This window comes from Drosophila albomicans, chromosome 2R (genome assembly GCF_009650485.2).
Source record: "Drosophila albomicans strain 15112-1751.03 chromosome 2R, ASM965048v2, whole genome shotgun sequence".
NCBI lineage: Eukaryota > Metazoa > Arthropoda > Insecta > Diptera > Drosophilidae > Drosophila > Drosophila albomicans.
The window spans coordinates 33,978,390-34,005,155 of record NC_047631.2 but is presented as its reverse complement, the minus strand read 5'-3'; the positions used below and the strand labels follow the sequence as shown (position 1 = coordinate 34,005,155).

At 38.1% G+C, this 26,766-nt stretch overlaps 1 protein-coding gene and 1 non-coding gene across 3 annotated transcripts; both read right to left on the bottom strand.

Annotated features, from left to right (window-relative positions):
• Window positions 1-7,368: 7,368 nt before the first annotated feature.
• On the bottom strand, window positions 7,369-8,136 carry LOC117574477 (uncharacterized). The gene is made up of 3 exons (XR_007955261.1): window positions 8,045-8,136; window positions 7,828-7,977; window positions 7,369-7,757 (listed from the first exon to the last, which is right to left on the bottom strand). It is a non-coding gene; the product is annotated as an uncharacterized LOC117574477 (transcript).
• A 12,061-nt stretch (window positions 8,137-20,197) lies between these two features.
• Window positions 20,198-26,656, bottom strand: LOC117574277 (G protein-activated inward rectifier potassium channel 3). 2 transcript variants are annotated; one of them, XM_034258026.2, is made up of 6 exons: window positions 26,374-26,656; window positions 24,270-24,529; window positions 21,492-21,766; window positions 20,650-21,432; window positions 20,444-20,591; window positions 20,198-20,382 (listed from the first exon to the last, which is right to left on the bottom strand). In XM_034258026.2, the coding sequence occupies exons 2-5, from the start codon at window positions 24,527-24,529 to the stop codon at window positions 20,533-20,535; spliced, it is 1,377 nt and encodes a 458-aa protein (XP_034113917.1). In that variant the 5' UTR covers window positions 26,374-26,656; the 3' UTR covers window positions 20,198-20,382; window positions 20,444-20,532. The 2 variants fall into 2 exon arrangements, with proteins under 2 accessions (XP_034113917.1, XP_034113919.1); XM_034258028.2 differs by lacking the exons at window positions 24,270-24,529; window positions 26,374-26,656 and adding an exon at window positions 23,876-24,115.
• Window positions 26,657-26,766: the final 110 nt, after the last annotated feature.

Here is a 26,766-nt window from a genome sequence, read left to right as displayed (position 1 = left end):
TTATACATAAATATAGTATATTAATATACAATTACTCTCAAAATATTCCATAGAGTAAAAAAGATACCAGGAATGTACTAAAAACTATATTAGGTAAATTGCTATACTATTATACTAAAAATATACAATATCTGACTCATAAAGAACGCAGATATGTACCAAAAATCACAAAGCTATAACACCTTTCTACGCAATGAGTAGCGGGTATAATGATGATGATGATGGTACAAAAGATGGTCGAAGATTCGGCGCAGATTTTCACCCAGAGAGCTATACAGACGTTGCCCCGGACGAACATAATCAGGCAGTGGGTGTCCAACAGTGAATGGGCATGGCTCTCTTTGGCCATTTGGCGGCAATAACTATGAGTAAATTTGCAGCAAGCACAGCGTAAATAACAACTGAGTTTGACTTTATCGACTAGGCAAGCCCGCCTGCTGCCTGTTCGTCTATGTCTACCAACTGAATTGGCACGATCATCAACATGATCATTAAGTTTGTTTATTGGCGAAAATTTAGAAATTTATTGCTCATTTGTTATTATGACTGAAAAGTCAAAGCAGTTCTCACACTTTTCGAGGTGATAAAGAGAGCCAGCCCTAGAGAGTGTCTCCCAACTCCCACAACTGCCACAGAGCCACCTGGGTCGTATGTTAAATGTGCATTAAGCAGACATTATGGCCAATCAGCAGGCGACTCTCTTGCGGCCATTAACGCAAGAGTTGATTGCGTTTATTTTGAGGTTGCGTGTTAATTAGAATAACTGATCGATAGACGTCAATCGACAGTAATTGACTCTTTTGGCTATTTATAAACATTTATTCGACTGCTGATTTATGGTGCTGGCCTCAATTTGCATTGATTGACTATTAATAGGCAGATGAGTAAATGTTAAACATAAAAGTTATTTTAGGAAACACTAACTAAATCAATTTTAATGTGTATAATTTGCCAAAACTTTCAGCCATTTATTCGCGGCGTATTTTCGCATTCGTTCCATATATATCCAAGGCAGCTGTCATATTGGGCCAAAGCCACCCATGAAATGACGTGATAAAGTCGCGTAATTAAAATATGAACAGCGTTCATCTGTTTGCCCCAGCATTCAGTCTATGGCCAGCATGGGGCATGCTCCATTGCCCGAGGAAGAAAAAGAGGAGAGAAAAAAAGAGCGTTGCTCTATTTTAAATAAATGTTTTGTGGCAAGCAGAGCAAAAAGTTATTCGTATTAGCTCAAGGATAGAAACCGGCAGCACGTCGTGCTCTCACGGATGCAACTGAAGTTTGTGGGGCCAACACATGGTTAGATGCTCGCCGCCGCGTTAACCCGCTCCTTAAGCTAGAGCTGACTCGATCTGCCACAGCTGCGGGAGCTAATAAATTTTTAGTCAAGTCAAGACTGTTTGTTGTCTGTTTGCCAGTCTGCCTGCCTGCCTGCCTGCCGCTATTGATCGTTAAGTAAATTGTCTGCAATTATGCCAAAAGGGAAAATAATAGAAATTATAACGAAAATGCTGTTGACTTTGTGCGCCAAACGAATGAAAATTGTGGGAAGAAGCCGCAGCCACCGAAGCAGCCTCCACACACTCCACACCTTCAAACGATTTGAGTTAAGTTGAGTTGAGTTCGGTTCCCATTTGACGCGTTGCGGCTTTTATTGCCCGTCGTTTGTATGCACAGCACAGCGCAACAAAATGCTACAAATGCTGGTGCTCATAATTTTCTTTTAGGTGGCAAATTGCTGGCAGTTGCCGTTGCCGTTGCCATTTTCCATGTGGGTCAAAATGCACACGAATCTTTGGCTTTGCATCTTGACATTCATATTTATAACTCGTGCAAATTCATTTAATTGTTTGCTGATAAGTGAAAACTTTGCAATGCTTGCTCCGCTTGATGCACTAACTAACCGAACGATTGACTGACTGACAGAATGACTTACTGATTGATGTACTGACTGACAGCTGGCTGGACAACTGTCTGCTGTGATTGGTTTATGCTGCGACTTTGTCGAAGGCGACTATCGACATGTGTGCCGCAACAAGAAAATCAATTAAGCAATTGCCATGCGATGCTAATAATAACCATGCCACGCCCCTTTCATCGCCTGCTGCCTCACAGACATCAGAACGAGAAGCTGTCCGAGGTTTATTTGCATTTTTGGCCTCATGCGAGGGCTGCTCAGTTAGCTGTAAACTGATTTATGGCGGCATCAATCCAGCGATGCCATAAACTTGATTGCCCAAGGAAGCTGCAAAATGGAATCAAATCTCAATCTAGGTTATATTGAAAGTCAACTTAAGATAGTAAATTTTGTTGATCATCGGACAAAGAGTTGCAGACTAAACCTCAAAGTTCAAGGAAGCTACAAAATGGAATCAAATCCCAATCTAGGTTGCATCGAAAGTCATTTTAAGTTAGTAAATTTGTTGATCATCCAACAGCGATTTCAAGAGTCAACCTCGCCAACAAAGTAGCCAACGTTTTGGTTGACCAACTGACTGACTGACTGACTGTCTGTATGTTTATCCTGCAGACATTTGATTGATGCATGTTCGCTGCGCACACAGACAAACTGCTTAATTGGCGCATATTCATGACAAGCCCCAAAGGCAGCTCAGCACAGAAAATGCAGATTACATAAACGTCGAGCGAGTTGTGACAAATGTCTAGGCAGGATTTTGATCCTGTTTTCACACATTGTGCAACACGCCTCAAAATTGAAACAAGCGACAACCGGACAACAGTTCAGTTGTTGTTGTTGTTGTTCTGCTGTGGTTGCAGCCCCGCCCGCGCATTGTCACTATTTCAATTGCAATTGGAAATCGCAACGTGTAAAAATATTTGTGTAACTGAATTCGATTTGATTTGTTTCGTTTTCCATTTTTATACCCACTATCTATAGGGTAGAAGGGTATTATAATTTGTAGCGGCAGGAATTGTAACAGGCAGAAGAAGGCATTTCCGATTTGAACTTAAATTGTTAATTTCATTCTGATGATTGACACGTTCGTTGCCTAAGTCTTTTGTTTTTTAATGCTTACAAATGGATTTAAATGCTTTGGCTGAGAATCTGGTATATTTTGCATTCTACGGTATATTTCGAATGAAGTACTATGTCAATATACCAAAATATACGTTGGTATGTTTGTAGTATTTTTGCAGTATATTAATTTGGTATATTTTAAAATGCTTTTAATTTCAATGGGTTGAACTACTTCAATATACCAAACATAGTGGTTGGTATATTTTTGGTATTTTTGTGGTATATTATTGTTTTGCGTTTATTCACAGTAGATATCGGGTAAGTCACAGTCGAGCACTCTCGACTGCAGCTTTCTTAGTTGATTTTCATTTTTTTTGGTTTATTTCTTTAGTTTATTTCTGTTTCTGATTGCTGCAGTTGATGCATTTCAAATGAGTTGATTTATGGCAACATTTCGGCTGGGTTTTGAATGACTGAATGACTGTCCGACTGACTGACTGACTGACTGACTTTGCTAACTGGCTCGTGCATGAATGAAGGCTTGTTGATGTTGTGACAGCTCCAAAAACTCCAAAAACCAACTTCCCCAGCCAGAGCCAGAGCCACAGCAGACATGTTAAACTGCTTTAATTACTCAGCTAGCAAATGTACAACTGAACAACTCTACAACTCTGCGGCTACACATGTATATTTTGCATTTTTAGGCCAAAAGATTTATGAGAATTGAGAATTTATGCCGCGCCCAGTTTGCCCAGTTTCTGCTCGTTTGTTTTTTTTTTTTTTTTTTTGTTTGGTTGTTGCATTGAGCAGCAAAGCGGGGCCCTTTAGCCAAAAGGAAAGTTGTTGGACATGCGACGACTTATCTTAACTGACCTGCAGATACGTTTTGTTTGTAAAAAAGCAACATTTGACTCCCACGCGACAACAGTTCAACAGAGCAAGAGCGACACGAATTGAAACTCAAATGGCACACATGTTGCTGCCCCTTCATCTGCCCCATGAAGTTGCCTCCTCAGAGTCTCTCTCTCTGTCTCTCACAGTCTGCGACTTTGATAAATTCCGCACAAACACACGAGCATTTGAATAATGAAGCGGGGGCCCAAAGACTCAGTCTGTTGTGGCCAGAGCACAGCCACAGCAACAGCATCAGCATCCGTGGCAAGGCGACTGGCTGTTGGGGGCATCAATCTGTCAACGCCGTCGCGTTTGTTGCATGCGCGTGCGCACAGTTTGAGTTCGATGGGTTTTCTGCCACTGGCGGCCTGCCCAAAGGCAAAGTCAAACAAGCAACCAGCAACAACAACAGCAGAGACGAAGACCAGAGAGCAATATGCAACAGTTAAATCGCGTGCCGCATGGCTGGCTGCCTGGCTGGAGCAGCGCAGCTTTGTCGCCGCGGCGTGGCGTGGGTCGTCTATCAATTAAACAAAGCGGCAGCCTCGGCTGCTGCAGTTGCAATATCAAATGCAAGGCCGGCCATGACGGCCACCCAAAACGCTGCTCCAGTTGCCTTTTGTGGCAGCATCCAGCTTTGGCTGCTTGTCGCTTCCGCTCTGCACTGAGGCAGCAGCAACCAGTTTGGCTGTCCGCCTCGAGAGATCTGCAGAGTCGCCTCTTTGACGTCTTGTGGCAGGATTTGCGCGACATGGCGCATTATTTAACGACACAATTCGTGCAACTCCCACGCATGCACAGCAAACTGAAAGCGAAGCCGCAAAAGCTAAATGCTGTTTTGCTGTTGCTTTTACTGTTCGCTAGCAGTTGTTGCTTAACTGATGCCCCAGCGACCGAAATTGGCGCAAAAATGTCACCAGGTTGCACTCCCTGGATATGCATCGATCATCGAGCTGCGAGCAGCAAGCAGCGAGCAGCGCAAAATGTCAAATTGGCGGCGCGTTTATCGACCCACAAAAGCTGCTTTAATGTCAGTTAAGCAATTTGACAAATGACTCGAGATACCAAACACACAAAATGTTGAAAGCTGCGTTCAATGCACGAGATGAGAACGTAGTTGAAGTTGAAATCGAAGTTGAAATTGAAGTTGGAGTTGGTGCTTTTGCTACCTGTGCCTGGGGTTATCGACTGCGTCTAATCGGCGATAAAAATGTTTGCCTGCATGTAAGATCAGTCAAAGATCGATGCCATCGTCATCGACATTCATAAATGCGTACAACAAAATGCGAGCATATCGCATTTCAACAACGAGCAGCAACAACGAGCAGCAGCAGCAACTGCCACAAATTACACGCAGGCCAGCGACAACAGGCATTAATAATTGGCTAAACTAAACGCAATATCAAAGCAAGCTGGCAGCGCGTTATCAATAAGAAACTGTTCAACTGTTCCAACTGTTCAGCGAGCCACGCCCTCGCACGCACCGCAGCAACTCGCCGCAGGATGGATGACAAATTGCGCAAATCCATGAGATAGTTTTTGCAGTGGACACTCGCAGCCAATTGCATAATGCATTGCAGCTTAGATTTGTATCTTTTGCATGCGGCTGCGGCTTGGCCATGTTGTTGACTCAAAACGCTGTCAAAATGGCAACAGCAAAAATGATTCGTGAGATAAAGTCTGTACCGAAAAGCGAGTCAAACAAATGAACAAGCTCCAAAACTCTGATCTGCTCAGCCCAGAGCTGGGCTAGGCCAAGTCTCTGATCGCTGGTCAAGTTGCCAGCTCTGCGCATTTAATAAACAATTTTGCACCATTTTTTTGTTGTTGTTTGTGTTGTTGTTGTTGTTTGCAATCATGCAGGCGGCAACTGCAAATGTTTTTCGAACTGCAGTTGGCTGCCACTTGTGTTAATTGCCATCGTTAGCTGGTCATCTGCAAGCGAGTCTTATCAATTATCTGAACTGGCCACATCGATGGCAATTAGCCAGGCTAAGCGTCTAATTAAGTTGCCCCTTCCACAGTTGCACAGCACATACGAGTTCTGATCGATGATCGTGTTAGTGTGGCGTGTTACAACTAACGTGGCCAACAATTTGGTTATACAGATTAAGACGAGGATGCAGATGGCCAGCGTCGTTGTCGGATAACTTATGTATTTGAGTTTTGCTAATAAAATAACCAGCTTACAGCTAATGCCTTATGGTTAACGGTTGCAGTTGCCACGCTTAGTTTATGCCTCACTCCATGCCTTTGCCTGGCCCATAACTAACCAAACTAATCTCACTGTCATTTCGCTTAATTTCCCACCAATTTTCTGTCGGATTTTCTAAAACAGGTGGAACCATTAAGCAAGCTTTCGACTGGAATGAGTTTAAGGCCATGTTTCACATGTAACCTTGGCCATTTTTTATACCCAATAGCCATAGGGTAGAAGGGTATTATAAAAGGCAGAAGGAGGTATTTCCGACCCTGTAAGTAAACATATTCTTAAGCTGTCCGTCTGTCCGTCTGTCCGTCCGTAAGTATAAACACCTAGATCTCAGAGACTATAAAATATAGAGATATAATTTTTGTCTACAGCATTTGTTATGTTTGCATGTAGATCAAGTTTGTTTCACATTTTCGGCACGCCCACTTTCGCGCCCTCAAATCAAAAAAAATCAAATAACAAGCTACATAAAGATACTTATTAATAACTATAGTTTTTAATGATTCCTGCAAATTTGCTCGTGATAAGATAAAACAATTGTAGAAGTTATTTAAGAAATACTTTTGTGCGCAATAAGGTCTTAGTTCCTTTGACTGACAATCTCTGTGGTATATAATATTTTAGTTGTAGTACTATATAAATATACCAACTGTAGCCTTTGGTATAATCTTAGCATTTTTGGGGTATATTAATTTGGTATATTTTGAGATTAATACCGCACCTTTTTTGACAGTATTAGTACTAAATCATCACACCACATATAGCCTCTGGAATATTTTGTGGTATATTAATTTAGTGTATTATCAATTTATTAGTATTATTACTATATCAAACTACCAAATATACCATTTTTAGTATTTTTGCGGTATATTATTTTGGTATATTTTTATATTAATACCGCACCTTTATTACAAGTATTAGTACTATATCAATATACCAAATATATCCTCTGGTATATTTTTAGTACTTTTGTGGTATATTAATTTAGAATATTATTAAATTGTTAGTCTTATTACTACTATCAATCTACCAAATATACCATTTTTAGTATTTTTGCGGTATATTAATTACGTATATTTAAAAATTAATACCGCACTGTTTAACTTTCATTAAAAATGGATAACTGGTATCTCACAGTCGAGCACACTGTAGCTCTCTTACTTGTTCAATCATGTGAACGGCTTTTCCTAAGGAGTCATCACACAAATCAGCGAACATCGAAAGTAGTTTAATGTGTTTTTCCTAGGTGTGGGAATTCACCAAGTAAAAGTAACTCAGCTGCAAATTGTAATATCAATTTTATTGTAATTAACCAAATGATGAAAAGACTTGATCATCAATCAATCGAACAGAGCGAATAGAATTTGTGTTTACGAGTAAAGTGTAGCCTAAAAGGAAGTATGTTATTAACAATAGCAATGAATCATGTGTTTGAGAGCTGTGTGTCTATTTGCCAATCATGGCCATGACATCCGGATGTCTGGCTGTGATCCTCGCGGACCACTTCTCCATATAAATTGGCAAAGAAACGTATTTCCTGTTCAGTCAGTGTCAGCATCAAAGTATCGTTCAGCCTGTCGAAGTCTAGTTCGAAGAGTTGATGAAGATGATGCTCCGTTGTCCGGACATTTGCATCTTCGATCGATGAAGGCTGGATGCCCGACATGGCTGCTGGGACAACAACACGATGATGCGGATCTGGAGCTGTGTGGCTGTCATTGGAAGCCTCAGCGCTCACCTGAAACTCGCGACGACACAACGGACACCGCAGATCCCCTCTTACCACCAGATAACGCTGTAAGCAATCACTGCAGAATGAATGGGCACAGGGCAACCAATGCGGATGATGCTGCTCTTCCAAACAGAATATGCATGGGCTGAGGACAGTCTTCATCATAGATATAGTATATAGTTAGGAACCACTCGAAGCGATATTAAATTCGTTCAGAAATTACCAAATTTTCCTTGAGCACAACTTTTAATTGCCAAGCTCGATACTAGACAACAATATTTCGTAGCCTAAAGTGGTAAACAAGCCAAGCAGAGCCTACTTAATAAACGAAAGATGGAAAGCTCAATAAAAAACACAACTTAGTTCATTTTAAAGAACATTTCATTCAAAATTTTGAATAAATACACAGATTAGATCAATTTTAAAATTTGTGTCTCAATGAAAACAAAACTAATGCTTAAATTTCAAAGCAGAAGTCAATTAAAATTATGATGCTAAAGTTCTCTTCACACACATTTAGGTGTGAGCAATAAGTTTAAAATTTAAACGCTCATAAACTTTACTTATAACAACTGTCTGGTAGAATAAAAAGAGTTCTAAAATAGGCAATTAAAAGTGTTAAGACAGTTTGATAAACTCATTTGACATTCAATTTCAATTGAAGAGATTTCAATGCCAAACCAAATTGCGATTATAATGTTATTCTTTTTGTTTACCGCAAAACATATGACAGACTCTGGGAATATTCTGTGTTGCCTTGCATTGAATAATTTCATTTAATTTTGGCCTAAAGTTTATGGCAATTTTCAGTCTCTTGACGATACTGCACCCGTTGTTATTGTTGTTGTTGTTGTTATGTCTTGGGCTCCACTCATTCAAATTGTATTCAAATCAATTACATTCGAACTAAACATAATTCATGTGGTATGGGTTAATACAACAAATTACAACTGACATTTAAACAGAAACATGAAACGGACAATTTAACATGAGCCAAAGCCAAACACAGCCAAAGCCGAAAAAAGCCAGAAGAGAAGCAAAACAAAGGCTGTAACCAACAAACAGGCCGCTGCCAGGCATCATATGTATGAGAGGCACTGGGCAAAAGGCAAAAATCGCAACGAAAATTTCAGCAAAAATAAAGGCGCACATAAAATCGGAGCCACTCAGGCCAAAAGTGACCTTCAGTGGCCACACTAAAAAAATCAAAAAAAGGAAAAAAATAACAACTACGAAAAAATTGAACTGAACACACACACTCAGGGGCCACAGCGTCGTGGTTAAGAAACCACAACAATAACAACAACAATGAGTGAAACCAAAAACAAAACAATAAAATTCTTTTCTCACGATTGTTGACTTTAACACTTACAGCGTCGCAAAAGTTACGAGCCATATTCACTGTCATTGCCCCGCCAGAAATTAAGCCTGACAGCGTTGCACTCCTTCCAACAACTGGAAATACTTAAGCTACTGGTATTGGTATTGGAGACAAATTTCCAGTTGATGAAGCAGTAGCTATAGCTTTAGCATACATATATAAATATGTAGCAGGAAGAAGCAGTGAGAGAGCACAGAAAGATAAATGTTCTTTTTGCAGGCCATTCGCAAAATTTTTACTTAATTTTATGTGCTTTGCATATTTTTTGGCTGTGCAATGCCATTAAAATTTTGTCAGCGTGTTGAACTCATTTATTTGCCATTGTTGTTGTGGTTGTTGTTTTCCTTTTATCGATTTAATGCATTTTGTAGTTGGCATTAAATCTGTTTGGCTGTTTGTTTTTGTTTCTTTTGCAATTAAGTGAAATTTATGTTACTGCAAGTTCGTCGCTTAAGTCTTTTGCTTCGTGGCACGTAAATTGCCAAAAAAAAAAAATATACTGTGCAGTATATATATATACTGCATTTCCTACTTATGTGTAGCCTCGGGGCCACTGCGTGGGTCGACACACACACACACTCTTCCCCTTTGCCATCCTCCAGAGCTTCGTCCTGGCTGCGGTTTCTCTCTCTCTCTCTCTCTCTCGCTCTCGACGATCTCAGCGAGCGGTAGCTTATTTTAATCCGCCGCGTTGGTGGCGTGCATACATAATACATAATTACCGGTTTCACTTTTGCCTGCCAGTGATTATCATCGTGGCATTTCTTGATGTCGTATTTTTTTCTGTCTTTCGCATTCGCATTTTCCCCCATTCCCAAAAGCAAGCTTTGCGGTTTTTTATTACCCTGCTGTTTACTGTGCCGCATCGTATGGTTTCTTAATTTTCAATTTTTATGATGTGTTAATGGATATTTTTGTGACATGACCTCCTGGCGAGCCGTTGTTATATGGCCATAGCAAACCCGCCTACTTGATGAATTCTGCCAGACTGTTCGCTTCGGACAGTCAGCCCATCGGGGAGGAGGAGAGAACAAAGAAGAGGGAGACTAAAAGATGTTATGCAATGCTACACAGAAAGAAAAAACGTGCCAACATCAAGAAGAAAATTTCGAGATATTAAGCAATGCTACACAGTAAGAAAAAGTACTAGAATCAAGAAGAAAATCTTGAATGAAGTTTGTTTGTGTATCTAAATTGAACCAAGAAGGTTTATTCTTAAATCAAGATCGAAAACCTACACAAAATCTAGATTGCTCAATCTTGAAAATCAAGATTACAATCTTATAATCTCAAAAAAGGAATAATCTTAAAATTGAACCAAGAAAATCTTAAATAAAGATCAAACAATTTTAAACGTTCTAAAATCAAGAATAATATCTTGAATAACAATTGTTTGTATGTCAAAATTGAACCAAGAAGGTTTATTCTTAAATCAAGATCGAAAATCTATAAAAAAATATATATTGCTCAATCTTGAAATTTAAGATTACAATCTTATAATCTTTAGAAAAGAAAAATCTTTAAATTGAACCAAGAAAATCTTAAATTAAGATCAAACAATCTTAAACGTTCTAAAATCGAGAATAATATCTTGAATAAAAATTGTTTGTATGTCTAAATTGAACCAAGAAGGTTTATTCTTGAATCAAGATCGAAAACCTACAAAAAATCTAGATTGCTTCATCTTGAAATTCAAGATTATAATCCTATAATCTCAAGAAAGGAAAGATCATAAAATTAAACCAAGTAAATCTTAAATTAAGATCAAACAATCTTAAATTTAAAACTAAAAACAATAAAGAAATAGATGGCGTATTTGTTTTAAATTTATTTGTTACACAATTATGTACTTCCTCTATTTTTTTTTAATATTAGTTACAATTGCAACACCTACTAAAGTTTGAACACAAGTCCAACAACCACAAGACTTCTTTACTTTCTGAGCTAACGACAACAACACCAGAAATTGCGTTCCAGTTTTAAAGAAAAGGAAATTCAACATTTTAAGAAACAAGAACAAAATTCTTTCTTAAATCAAGATTCCCAATCGTCTTTTTATTCTTTAAATAATATATTTTTAATCTCAAAATGCTAATTAAGCATAAAAATCTTGATTTCTTCAACCCAAAAATCAAATTTCAAAATTGTTATTTTTAAGATAAAAAAATCTTGAGTCAAGATTTCTTCAATCTACATTTTTTTCTCCCTGTGTATGCTATGCATGTCGGACTGAAGTGCGATATAATTGAAGCTATTTAAAGCCTGTTAAATGGCAAGGACAAGTCACACACAAGGCTGTCTCTCGTCGTCTAGTCCTGTTCTGAGAGCAGACAGTCTGCCAATCAGTTTGATGAGCAGCGCGAATTCTCGACCTGTTGAGAGATGCATATCTTAATAGCATTTGGTGTCGCTAGATGGCGCCACATTTGCAGCCTCCCTAACATATTCGCAAGATCATCAAACTTAAGTGAATCGCAAATCGCAAGTGGCAACTGGTGACCCAGTTTGCTATCGCAGATGCAAGTTCTGCGAAATGCAGAAGTGCAACTGAGTTGCACGAAGTTGGGGCAAGTTGTCGCTCAAATTACACGCACACACAGAGCTCGGTTCGGTTCGGCTGAAAGCTGATTACAGGCCTCGGGGCATGCAATTTGCATCAATAAAAAAGCTGAAGCCTGGCCCCGACGAACGTCAGCTGCTGTAGGTCAGTTAGTGAGATTCCTGTTCCTGGGCCCTTAAATGCCGTTCATCTTGTTCAGCGTGGCGTTGATTTGTTGACTGCTTCTGCATTTGGGTTTTCGCTTGCTTCAATCAAGTGACGATCGCAGTAAACAACCCAAAGCCCGACTAAGTAGAGGACGGATTCAGATGGGGCCAACCTAACGCACGCCCCATTTACTTTCATCTTTGATCTGAACCGTCAACGAACCCAATCCCAAACCCAATCCTGATGCCGATGCCAAAGTGGACGTGTTATCGACCAGCCCCAAGAGATAAGAGTCTGCTTTTTGATGGTGTCTGACCACTTGACCGGGGCCAATAATTACTTTCTCCCATATGTTGGGTGAGTGGGCAACGACTGTTATTGATTTTCTGATTGCGGCCATAATTTTATTATGCATCATTAAGCCGATAAAGTCGCACACACAAAATACACGTAACAACACCACATTTTCAGCCATTTGCCAATTGCTTATGGCCTTTGAAGAACCTCTTCGAAGAACGGCAAAAAACACAACAGAAATTCGAGATCATTTTCATGATCATAAAACTTTCCAAAAATGATGTGTAAATGTGAAAGGTTCATTGCCTATTCGAGTTAAGCAAAACTGGAAATTTTCAATCAGAAACAGGGGTCAACTAATTTGCATGTAAAAAGCTGTTGTTATTATATCATTTTGCCGATTGTTCGATTAATAAATGTTGACTAATTGAGATGTTAATGCCACCAAGTAACAAAAGGTTACTTCAAATGGGTAACAAATGTGAAAACTGAAAACTGAAAACTTGAAAACTGCTTCAGATTGCACAACGCAACGCAAAAGTCTTCAAAAGTTCTCCAATCAGTTGTCCATCACACACAATCTTCGCCCGATCAATCTTTGGCCCGATTAATGTCTGTGGCCATAAGCTTATAAAGTGAAACAGCACTTTGACTTTAAGACCCATCAAACGGCCCTTTTGTTATACTATATTTTATATATGTGTATCATTGTGCAATTTCTTTTGTGGCAGCTGAAGTTGGCTAAATTAACTTCACTTCACATCAAAAGCTGCCGAAAAGAAAAAACGAAATAAAACAGCAAACAATGCAGTTCCGAAACATATTTATGTTAATCAAAATAAATGCACGACTTCAAAATATCCTTTAGTCAATTGAAAGCGAGTATTTATAAAAGGAATTTGTTTCAAAGACATAATATTATATATTTCTTTAAAAATTTAGATTTATAAATTTAAAGCCACTACTTACTTCTTAAATTAAATCAGCAAGCAATTCGGTAAAAAGCAGAAGCATATTGAAACAACACAAAAACAAACAAAACAAAAAAACGTTACGTTGAGCGATAGACACATGACCAATAGAGGGCGCCAGCGTTCAGACCGATCAGTGTCCTTCGGAGCACCTCTTTCTGCAGCCTCTTTTTAGAAGCCGCAAAACACCAAATATTAAGGCTTTGAACTTTAAAACGATGATATAATAATAAGCGCGTATGTTCAATTATATTAATACACTTCTACTAGTGTAGAATACTTGCAATTTATTACAAAAGGTAACTCAAACACACACGCACGCGCGCCGAAAACGAAGCACACAAATTTGCAGATATTTTTGCAGCCTATGCTGCCTTGCTTTAATAGATATCATTATGCAAACACACGCACATATATTAACACTTGCTTAAAAGCTTATTAACACAAATTAAACACTTTATTTAAAGCACTGCACTTAAAAAAAAAAAGAAAAAACGGCTCGCGAAAATGGCGGGAACGCGGGAGAAAAACTACTGGCTATTCTTTCGCTTTTTTAGAGCATGCAGCCCTGTCAGCTAGCCCTAGAACTTTACATTCTGCTAACTAGACGCGCGTTAATAAATGATTTGAATATTGATCTGATTGTAGTAATATGTGCATTTTCAAGTAAACATATAATCTATATTAATAAAAGTATCTTAAAAATATACATATCAGCAAGAATATAATTGTGTGCGCAATTAGCTTTTATAAATGTCAATCAAATTAAAGGACGAGTGCTGCCCAATTAACAGTCGTTAAAAATGTTGACCCATTAATGCTAATTTATTATAGTGAACTCACGCACTGCAGCTTTTGTCACTAAGCTTAGCAGTGGCAGCCGCCGTGTTAACACGGTTGCAAGCTGACAAAAAGCTCAATTGCACGTAATTAGAATATTCAATGCACTTGCATAAGCGCTTGATGACGTCACAATAGCTTCACACATTAATTCATTGGCTGCTGTCTATGTTTTGCTTTCTCGCAGTGTTAACATGCGTGCAAACTGACAAAAAGCTCAATTACATGGAATTAGAATATTTCAATGCACATGATGACATCACAATTGCTTCGCATACCAATTCATTAGCTTTTGCTAATGTTGTGCTTTCTCGTTCTCACCTGAAATTCTTGGTTAATTGTAAGCATTCCCTGTTTACCCTTTTAATTAGTACAGGGTATAACTACTGCTGCTTCTCCGCATTGCTCAAGTGTGATTTCTGACAGCTCTGGCAGCGACGCGCACTCCAAAGTGAGATCTGTCATAAAAGCGACCTGTGCCGCTCTTGATTGTGATTTTGATTTTGATTTGGCGGGTTTTCAGCTGACGGACGGATTTCGCGGTATTCGGCTATCTGCTGTCCAAGTCTGTCCTCAGTGTCCTCGGTGTCCACTGTCTTGGCTGCCATTTCAAAACGCAACGCTGCCCAAAAATGTATGCAGATTTTAAATTAAAGCGCGTTATCAACAACCAACAACCAACGACGACGAGTCCAAAAAAATAAACCGGTTGCCCGATAGCCAATTTGGTCTGGATCGGAGTCGCGGTCTCAGTTTCAGTTGATGGGTTTGCGATGTTTTTTATACAATATTTTGTTTTTGGAGTGGCACTTCCTTAATTGGAGCAGGCATTGCAACAAGTGCAGCGCTAATTTATGATGTTATTTAATAAATATAATTAATGTGAATAAACGCAAAGAGAAGAAGTAGAAGCAGAAGCAGAAGAAAACGCAGCTCATTTGTTGGCAACATAAAAATTACTTAATAATTTCCATCAAAACTAATTAATTTCAATATTATTCAGTCAAGCAGAAGCTCGCGATTGCCCCCGGGGGCAACAGACGAATTGTGGCAAGGGCAATGGCAACGACAACCCGAATGGCAACCACAACATCAACAACAACAACAACATTAACAACGGCAACGGCAGAGGCGTGTTAAGCATATTGCCTTGCAACTTAACCCTTTTTTGCCGACTTCTGCGCTTTGAAGATTCCTGTGGTTGTTGTTGTTGTTGGGGCATAAAATGTTTATTACTTGCAGCAGCAGCAGCCAAAGGCGATTTACATTTATTATGTGTACACATATATGACCTCCCGTCTCACTCTCTCCTCTTCCCTTTTCCACACTGAAAAAAACACGAGTTTGTGAAATCAAGAACATTCGTATTCAAAATTGGTGTTCTTAAAATGAGACAAGTTCTTCTAACTAAGAACATTAGTATAAAAAAATACTAAAAACTATGTTAAGTCAAGCTTAAGACCAAAAATACTAGATATCGGTTAAAAAATGATGAAATAAATGAAATAAAATAAAAAGAACAGTTTTGAAAATCAAAAACATTCGCCTTAAAAATTGTGTTTTTGAAATAAGACCACTTTAAGAACAAATTCTTACGAGTAAAACTGAAAACATTAGTATAAAAAAATACATAAAAGCTCAAAATAAGTCCAAAAATACTAGTTTTACGTTACAAAATTCTGCAATCCATCGAATTTCCCATAAAGTTTTTATATTAAGTGTTTTTATTCGTAGCTCAATTATTTGAGCTGTCGCGATCCATTCTTCAATGCAGTCTAAGAATGGAAAGGTTCAGGGTTTAAATGCTAAGCAAAACGATAATGGGTATTTTCTAAGTAGAGTGATTAACATATAAGTCAATAACTGAATGTGCTACTTAAAATAGAAAAACAACAAAATAACATATAATATAATATATTTGTTATCTTACTTATTTATACTAAGATTTTTTGACTTAAAACTGAAGATTTAACGATTAGTAAAAAAGAAAAACAATAAAATATATTATAATATTTGTTTTGATGTTACTTATAATACGATTTTTGGTCTAAAAACTTTAAGAATTTTTCCTGTCATTAATAATAACTTGTCTCTTACATGCATTGATTTGAAGAGCTCAAGATGAGTTTTCTATCAGTAAGATTTTCATGTTCTTAGTTCTCAGACCAAAATTTTGATGGAACTCTTTTTTTGTGCAGTGCACTCTCTCTCTCTAGCTCTTTCACTCTTTCTTGGTATTTTGGGGGTAACTTAAATCAATTGCTGCATATAGCGGCAAATGCGTCAACGTCCATAGTTTGGCTGAAACTGCAAGCTTCTTGGGTCTCATCTTCAAGATGGAGCTGGAGCTGAAGCTGGAGCCTGTGGCTCATTCGCTACGCTTGAGTAATTTCATTTTTGTCGGCTTTGTCCTTACTGGCAAATGACTTGCGAGGCAGCAGCAGCAGCAGCTTCCTGGCCAGCTTTTATGGCATTTATGCTACTTATGCAGCGAGTCTGCTGCCTCAGACTCTGACTCTGACTCTGCCTCAGTCTCTGCCTCTCTGCAGTGCGGCCAAAATGACCGTAATTAATCAATTTGAGCAAAGTGGCAGCAGCAACAGGAGACGCACAAAGGGGAAGGGAAGGAACGGCAATGTCCGTGTAATAACAATGAAAACAGCGTGTGTTGCAGCAACATTGCTGTTGCATGGGGCAAGCAACAAGCAACGGCGAGTCTCTCTGGACATGTGTAGCTCTCGTTGTGCTACTCATGTATATCTGCACACCATAAATTATGTTCGCACAGGGTTAAGCGCATTATTTAAGCATTCATCACGAGCGACGACCCAGTCCGTAGTCCGCAGTCCTTTCCCTTCTCCGCCCCTTTCCTGTGTCCCCTCAAACTGTGTCTCATCTGTTGCCGTGTAATAATTTTTGAAATTTATGTAAACAGTGTTGATTATGGATGAGTTATGTTGCATGTTCTACCCCCGGTTGCCCCGTTAATTTAAAGCTTGTTTTGTTCACCAGGAGTTGAACTGGATTTTTTGACTTGACTTGAGTCATCGACATGGCCAGGCCAATTGATGTCTTTATTAGGCTAACCACAGCTCGATGCAGCGCTAAATATCAAGCGTGCTGCAATACATATTTCCACTCTGCGGCTGCAACAATAAAATGCCACCAGAGCTCATTCAGCTAGTGGAGCAACCGAATGTGCTGACAGCTCTTTGAATTTAAGGCGTGTTTCGACCACTTAGCCAAAAACCATGGGAAGCCAAATGTCGATCACGGAGGCTTCTAAGCCCCCAAAAAAACTGCATGCGAGCCGAATTTGTATGTGGCATATTAAAATGACACGAACAATTACTTGCCACACAACGATCAATATGCAACGGTGGTTGAACAGAGCGAGTAAGAAAGCTACATACGAGTGTGCTCAACTTTCAGATACCCGCTAACCATTTTGAATAGCAAGACAGTGTGGTATTATTCTCAAAATATACCAAATTATTAAAGTTAAAAAATACTAAGTATTTCCCAAAGGTTGTATTTGGTATATTGCTATAAAATATACCGAATTAATATACCGCAAATGTACTAAATTTTGCCATTAGATATATTTGATATATTGGTATACTAATTCGTTTAAAATGTATTTTAAATTTAAATTATACCAAATTAATATACCACAAATATACTGAAATATACCAAATGCTATATTTGGTCTATTAAAATAGTACTACCTGCATTCAAAATTTACCACATTACACTTTAAAATATACTAAATTAACATACCAAAAATACTAAAAATATACCAAATGTCATACTTGGTATTTTGATATAGTGCGGTATTGTCTTAAAATATACCGAATTAATATACGGCAAGTGTACTAAAAATATGCCATTTGTTGGTATATTGGCATACTACTTCATTTAAAATACACAATTATACCGAATTAATAAACCGTAGATGTACTAAAATATACCAAATTAGTAAACCGCAAAAATACTAAAAATATACCAAATGACATATTTGGAATTTTGATATAGTGCGGTATTAGTCTTAAAATATACCGAATTAATATACCGCAAATGTACTAAAAATATTCCATAAATATTCCATTAAATTATACCGAATTAATATACTACAAATATACTGACATATATCAAATTTTGTATTTGGTCTATTAAGATAGTCCTACCTACATTCAAAATATACCACATTACACTTTAAAATATACCAAATTAACATACCAAAAAAATGTACTATAATATACCAAAAGTATATTGATCTAGTACTACTTTTAACATAACTTATAGATCACTAAAATATACCATATTGTCAGCCAGCAACTAAGAAAGATTACTATGGAGTAGGAGCTTTTCCTTTTTCATGGTGACAAATAGTTATAATACCCTTTTACCCTATGCGTAGCGGGTATAAATATCTGTTTGGGTGGCGCTTTTGTCTTTTCGGCGAAACGTGGCTGTGCTCGTGCCACATGCGGTGCCACAAGCCACAAGCTGCAACGTTGCCAATAATATTTTAATTTTTATTTGTTTTCATTTTGCAATTTTTTTTTGCTGGCACGTTTATAGTGTCCACAATCACTCGTTAATAGTTGATAGTTGAAATTTAAAAGACGATATGTCACCTGAAGTCTCTCAGCCTCAGCTTCAGCTTCTGCTAATGGTTTGTGCTGCTGATAAGCACGACAAACATTTAACAAGTAATTAAACAAACTCGTAAACTCTCCACTCGCAGTCACATTTTCAATCTCTGCCTGGATAGGCGTGTTCGGGTGCCAAAAGTGGGTTAAGGACGCATAAAACTCAACCGGTGGCCGCCCCTTTGCCGTTGGCTGCCAAGCGTTCAGCATTTTTACACTGGCAGTAAAAATATTTTGATATTTCTATTGAAAGCTTGGGACTAGGCAACATTTGTATCCATACTTAAAGTAGTCAACACTTTTAGGTGTTTCTTAACATTTTTTGAAACTTACAGACAGCATTCAAATACACATATAGTTTGTCACCTAGCGATCCATAAATAGTTTAGAGTTCCTCGTAAACTTAACGATTTTTTTAATATTGATTTCAACACAATTTAAACGGAAAAAGTTTGTTTCTTAAATTGCAAACAAGATTTGAATAGAAATATTTGTTTTTTATTTCGTACTTAATTTGCAAAACAAATAACGATTAAAGATATAATGTTTTCTTTCTTTGTTTTCCTTTTCAGCTTTAATTTATTGCTGATTGTCTCATAATATTGCTAACTGACAAAGGGAAAGCTACGATCAAGTGTGACCATACAACAAACGGAATTTATATTGAATATGGGCACATTTACAACAATTTCTCTTTTCTGTAGTCCCTTGCTTTGCTATGAATTAAGCTGTTAATGTTTGGTAACAAAAGGCTAACAAAATAAAGATTTAAATAGTAACATTTCTTTTTCTATAGTATTTCCTTTCAAAGGTTTGAAAACTAAATGCTTAAATAATGTTATTTTCTTTGATTGTTATCCTTTGCTTTGCTAAAAGCCTAACTCGATTTTACTATAGCTTTTTTCTGTCAGTGTTTGCTTTGTTTTTTTGGGATATATTTGCTGCTGCTTTGTAATAGAGTTGCTGCAAATTTGGCATTGTATTTATGGGCAACAGCACACAGATGTCTGACCCACACCCACATTTCATTAGCCCCCACTCCAGTTGCAGCATTCAGCTCAGTTCAGTTCAGTTTGGTTTGGTCCACTCGCCGCGTTGTGATAAATGTGATAATAAATATTCAAGTTGTTTGTGAGTGTTATAATTTAGTGTTGATTAGTTTGCGCAAATAAGAGTTATTGATTCAATTTCAATTAAAAGGATATGAATGTTTTCTATAAGCGCCACACACACCCCTCGCAATCCCTCACTTCTATTTCCATTCGTAGCTCCTTGTCTCCCACACTCACAAATCAAAAGACTTGAACGACAAACTTGTTCCGAGTGTTTTGTATATTATATGTTTTTTTTGGCACCTTTTGCATTGATAATTTTTCTGCACTGGGATTATTAATGATGCCTAATGAGTGGGCTGGGCACTGAAACCGAAACTGGAACTGAAACTCGATGTGGAATTTGATGTGAACTGTAATTGGGAAACACGAGTGGCAATTATGTGTCATTTATATGAATATGAAAGAGAGCGAGAGAAACGTGTAATTTGGTGTAAACTAAAAGCTCAAACATTTATTAACTTCAGTTTTAGTGTTCAAGTGTCGCTAGAAAAGCCTCGCTGCAAGGGCATCGACAGCTGCCAGCGCTGCCTCCGAGCGGAGCCGTTCGATTGCGTCGAAGTCGTCGAGAGATTGGGCGAGCAGCAAGCCGTCGCAGCTGTAAAAAGATCTCAAAATATTATAGCAAAGGAATCCCTTTTGAGTGGGGAACAACTTACGAGGGGAAACGAGGGGAATAACAAAGCTAAGAACTAAATGTAAATATAGCAACAAATAGGAAGACGAAACATTGGACGAGACAGAAGCGTTATGAGGCCTGATCGGAATGATTGTTCGATGACACCTGACGCAGGTTGAAAGTGGTCTCTGCATAGACAAAGGAACAGTAAGCATTAACTTATTTATTACACCCTCCGACTTCTACCTGGTGTCCTGAATCCCTCCTGTATCTTGTAGATCTCGTTCAGCTCGCGGGCGCTGCAAAGGGGCGTGTCCACCTGTGTGGTTTCGTTGAAGCGCGCATAGTCAATCTCATATGCCTGGAGATCTTTGTTGTAGAGCACCACAGGATCGAAGCGATGTCCCCAGAGTATCTCAGTGTTAATATAACTCGATCGGGCTTGAGTTGATTGTCCCGTTGACTCCACAGTTCCTTCAAGGATAACCACAATCTCAAACTTATCCTGCAGCATGTCGGTGGCATTCAGGTTGTAAAGCGGCGAACTCTCATCAATCCTATGCTCAATCACCATGGGCCAGATGAAGAACAGATCCGCGCCAGATTCGTCGGTGCCAATCTGCAGTTCCGTAAAGTGCTGCGTCATCACTTCGCCCTCCTTCGTGCTGCGTGTCCTGATCAGCTGAGCACGCACTCCTGCGCCAATGATGTGAGACTTGCGCATGTCACCCACACGGAACATCAACGAGAGGCAACCATCTCGTTGACAGATCACGGCGTGCTTAGAGAACAGTAGCGTCTGTGCTCGCTGCTTGGCACGCGTCATCTTGGCGAACACGATGCCAGCCATGAAGGCGGAGGACATGACGCCAAAGATCGATTGGAAGCACATCATGAAGATGGCTTCGGGACACTCAGGAGACGTAGTGCGCACACCGTAGCCGATGGTGTGCTGTGTCTCGATGGAGAACAGAAAGCAGGAGGTGAAGCCATCAATGGCAGAGACACAAGGCGCCCAGCCAGAGTCCTCTGAAGTGACAGATTCATATTAGTTTCAACTTCTATAATTATATATACTATAGATTTACCTTGATTGTGAGGCAAATGCAGCTCCTCGAGATCGCCGTGTGTGTACATGATGAGCCACCAGATGAGAGCAAAGAACAGCCACGAGAGTATGAAACTGAGTGCAAAGGCGAGCAGTGTCCAGCGCCATTGCCAGTCCACCATCGTTGTGTACATGTCCTGCAGGAAGCGCACGCGTCGCCGCTGCAAATGCTTCTGCACCACGTTGCAGTCGCCATTCTTGAAAACCGCGCGTCGTCGCACGCGTCGCATGCTGCCCGGGCGGAAGTTGCGGGATCTGAGAAGGAGGAGAGTGAGTATAAGAATTAATAATGGTTGAATAAGTTAAAGAATGAGAAGACAAATAGAAAGAACGCTACTCTACTGCCATAATTTAAGAAGCGATTTTCATGAACAGCCTAAAAGTGTGCAACGATTTTTTACAATTGCAGTTGCATTGATTTTCTACTACTTTCTTTTTGCACATTAATGTTAAACTGCCTTAAGTTGCCCTACATATATAACCGAAGACTTTTCCTGTCATAAAAACTCTCTTATATGTTGACCTATGAAATTTTAAACACTCATGAGAAATAGTTCATATGCATAAGCATCATTAAGATACGCTGTTTATAAATATACAAGAACAATCTCCCAATTATATATTTTTTGTTACGTAGTATAGGAATATCAAAGAAGTTTCTGGGGTCAAAAAGCATAAAATAAATAAAGAAATTATGAAAATGAATACCAATAGCAGGGTTCAATACTATATTTATTTATTAAACAAAATAATATAATAACTAAAAGAAGGGAGTGCTAGCTACTAAGACCATCGACTCTCGATACTCTAAACCTCATGTAAAATTTAAAATAATATTTGCTTCGAATGGAGGGAAAAGGCAAAAGAATTCTTTGAAGTATTATTTCTCTTTATTGAAACTAAAAACTGAGGAAAAGAGAAGTAGTTTCTTCATTTTGAATATAAACTAATTAAAAATGTTTTTAAGTTTTATCTTGCTCTATTGAAACTAAGAAATGTTAAAAAGATAAAAGTTATTTACTCATTGGTATATAAATTAATTAAAAATTTTATAAAGAATTCTCTTGCTTCATTAAAAGTAAAAACTGTAAAATATAAACTCATTAAAAATGCTATTATTATTAATAAAATATTTTGGCTCTCTACTATTTACTCATTGGAATATAAATGAATTAAAAATTTTATAAAGAATTCTCTTGCTTCATTCAAAATAAAAACTGTAATATATAAACTCATTAAAAATGCAATTATTATTAACGAAATATTTTGGCTTTACATGGATTATAGCATTTAACGCACTTAAGAACTAACTGCAAAATAGCTTTGACCTCTGACATTGTCAGTGAACTAGACATTTGAATGCAAATGAATAGATTCACTTGCATTCGCTGTGGACTTCAATGTCATGCAGTCTGTCTACGATTGAATTGCCTGTCCAGACTTGATCCCGTTTTTCGTTCCCCTCTTCGACTAATTGTCTAAATTAAGAGGCAGCAAAGTGCAGCTAATTAACACGTTGCGATGTTGCATTTGGTCAATGTCAGCTAAAAGTGCCAAAGACACACTTTTGATGCCAAGTGTGATCAGTTTAATTAACTGAAATTAAAGTGCAGCACTCTCAGTGAATAAGATTCGAGTTGAGTTCAGCCCACATGCAATTTTTGTCTCTACTTCGGAATTGCGACACTTTGCAGCCCCTTGGGCGATTAATTGACATTGTGCTGGTTCCATAAATAAAAGTTAATCGAATTTAACACAGCACAGGGCTGGCGTTAGATGATTCACATTTGCTTTGAAGATGGTTGAAAATGCCGCCACTCGGTTAATTGTTAATTTGTTTCAACTTGCGAGTTGAACTACTGAAAACAACGCCAACGCAATGAAGAGAAGGCTTCTGCAGGAAATGACTTCAAAATGTGGGAAAAATGCGGGAGAAGTAAGTGATTGATAAAATGAAATGTGGAAGTGATAAACTTGTGTCTCAACCTGAAACAAATCGCTTAACGAGTGAGAAATAAATACGACAAAATGTCAACGTTGCGGATGACAGATGAATAATACGCCGTGTAGTCCCAATTTCAATGGGCAGCCTAATGAGTGGAATGGGGAAACGAGAGAGAGATACAACTATGAACGTAACTCAAGTGAACTGAGAACTGAGAACTGGGAATTGCGGCGTGGGCGGCTGTATAAATTACAACCGCAAACAGCAAACAGCGCATGGAGCACTTAAAAAGCCAAATAAGCGTCGCACTGCTAATCAGCAAAACAAATCGTATCTGTTAGAGTCTGTAGACTGTAGCTTTGATTGGGCAGCAAGTTCAAGTTGAATGTCGAGGTGGACAATCTCGAATCTCTAAATACCCTTTGGCCAGCGAGTGGCTGGATCCTTTGAGTGCCTCATAGTAGACTCCAGCCTGGGATGGAGTGTGTGAAATGCCTCTCATATATTGTCGCTTCCACTCCTTCATGTGGGTAAAGGTTTCATCCTTGTCGCCTGCGAGTGTCTCGCCATCAACTGGATCCACTTGGACATCGCTCAAAGGCACCTGCAGCGGCATCGCGATCTTTAGACGAACGCGCACAAAACTCAACTAAAGCTAGGAACTATCGATTGTGATAGTCAATGCCTAAGCTGTCAGTGTTTGACTGTGGAATTAGAGCAGCTCTAACTAATAATCCACAGTTGACTCTACCACTTAGAAGACTGCCAAAACATCGAGTAAACATAATCGATTCCCCCCCCCCCCTTTCTTACCTGCAACTTGGCTGCCGTTGAAACGCTTTGCCATTTGTGGAGAGGCCGTAGAAGCTGGCTGGGCGATTGGGAACAATTGTGATGGGATACGATTGCGGATTGCTGATCACACTGTCCAGTGAATCGGGATCCTCTTCGATTGTTGGCGGCCTCTTCAGCGGCTGTGCAGACTTCTCCTTGTTGTAGCCAGCGACTGTGGTCGATGCTGGCGTCGATGTTGTTGTCACAGCCGCCGTGTGGCTCGTGAAATTGAAACGCATCTGTGGATGTCACATTGAAAAAGGCCACTTTAGATGCCACATTCACATTCACATTCTTAGCTCAAAACACTAGAGACTACAGAGTGCCGAGAGACACTTTAAGAGGTGCGAAAAGTGCATCGCGTATAATAGATTTAGTTGATGTTTGCAAAACTTGAACGTGCTCATAACAACAACGACAACGACAACAACGACGATGACGATGACGACTACGACGCTTTTTATCAGTCCAGAAAAGGGCCTCATTTGCAGCGCCTCGTGGGGTGTTGAATTTGTCACTCTTACAGCACATTGTTTGCTCTGAGATGATGCAAACAATTTCATTTTGTTACTGTCTATCTTTCTCTGGTTAAGTCTTAATTTCATTGTCAATTCTATGATTTAATGAAACACTTAGTTCAATAGTAAAAAAGTGCCCCTAAAGAACATTTAATTATGTGCTTTATTTCTAATAAATGTCAAATAAAAATCTACATTTTGTAACAGACTATCTTTCTCTGGTTAAATAAGACGCTGATTTACTAACTCACTAAATGTTGATTGAGTTGAATACTCAAAATATATCTTTCTAGTCTTAATTTCATTGTTACATGAATGAAATACTAACTTTAGTAGTAATAAAATACCCAAAAAGAACATTTAGTTATGTACTTTATTTATAATAAAAGTCAAATAAAAATCTATTCTTTATTCCTTATGACACTTCTCTGGTTAATGAAGTCACTGGTTTACTGACTAAAAATTAAATTACAACTAAATTGCTTTGGAAAAACATTTATTTTTTTTAAATTCATTCATAGAGGTAATTTTATTTTAACAATTTCATTTATCCAGCTTTGTAATATCAAATCACTGTGTAAGTAATTATTCACTTGAATATAAAATTGCTTAAAACAACATTAAATGATTTGCTTAATTTCATTGTCACTCTTTAATTTCTCTAGTTAAATAAATCAATGGCTTACTAACTGACTAAGAATTGATTGACTTCAATCTGATAAAAATTTCCCAGAAGATCATTTAATCATTTGGATCTTTTTAATTAGTATCAAATGTAAATTTTACTTTCTTACTTTACTTCATATATCTAATTTCATTTTAACAATTTGTTTTCTTCAGTTAAAAAATCACTGACTGACAACTGATTTACCAACTGACCAAATATTGATAAACCTGAAAGAATATTTTGAATATTTATTTACTTTACTTTTAATAAATATCAATCGTCTTTCTTATATTAACTCTTTCATTTCTCTAGTTAAATAAATCAATGACTTACTAATTGACTAAGAATTGATTCACTTCATTGCTGATAAAATTTCATACAAGAATTTTTAATCATTCGGTTATTTTTATTAAATATCAAAAATAAATTGCACTTTTCTTAGATCTAATTTTATTTAAGCAATTTGTTTTCTTCAGTTCAAAAAATCACTGACTGAGAACTGATTTACCAACTGACTAAATATTGATAAAACTGAAAGAATATTTTGAATATTTATTTACTTTATTTCTAATAAATGTCAAAACGAAATCCACGCATATTTCATAGATTTAATATCTCGCTGTTTGGCTGGAAAATGGGCAGTTAATTGCTGTCCAAATAAACCTTAACGACTACACAAAACGTTATTCAACATTTTATGTTCATAACAAACGATAAACAGCAGCAGCAACATTTGGCTATAAGCAGCTGGTTAAAATGCCTGGGAAGAAGCCTAGCGAGAATTCACAACACCAGCAAAAAGTCAGCTTCCGTCTTTATTTATTTAATCCTATTGAGGCACTTAAGAATGTGTTAGGCCGGTTAAAAATACATAAAAAAGTTTTCAATGCGGACACACCTTTCAATTATTTTCTTTTTGGTTTCGTTTGTTGGTTGTTTGGCTCGATTGGGATTAAATATTTTTAGCACCTTTTTACGAGCGGACTATTTTCAATTAATTGGCACCTTTAAAACGAGCATTAAGCGTGTATATTTTTCTTCTTTCTGTTTCTATTTGTTGTATTTGTCATGCAAAACACTTTAACACATCTTTAGCAACTTGTGTTATTTATTTTTGCATAAAAACCGCTAAAAGTTGAGCTTTGTTTTGCGAACGAAAGAGATCACGCCAAGCCAAAGTTGAGGCTGAATCGAGCACTAGAGACGATGTCACGGATTAAATGACGATTGCGACTGCGATTGCGAGAGTGACAGTCGAGAGTCGACGGTGTCAGCGACAGCAAGAAAATAT

Bases quoted from the DNA above. Each gene is read 5' to 3' on its own strand.
- LOC117574277 (XM_034258026.2), bottom strand. From the start codon at position 24,529: ATGCGTTTCAATTTCACGAGCCACACGGCGGCTGTGACAACAACATCG. The intron at 21,767-24,269 runs GTAAGAAAGGGG...CCTCCTTCTCAG, and splicing joins CAACGGCAGCCAAGTTGCAG to ATCCCGCAACTTCCGCCCGG. The intron at 21,433-21,491 runs GTAAATCTATAG...CTGTCACTTCAG, and splicing joins GCATTTGCCTCACAATCAAG to AGGACTCTGGCTGGGCGCCT.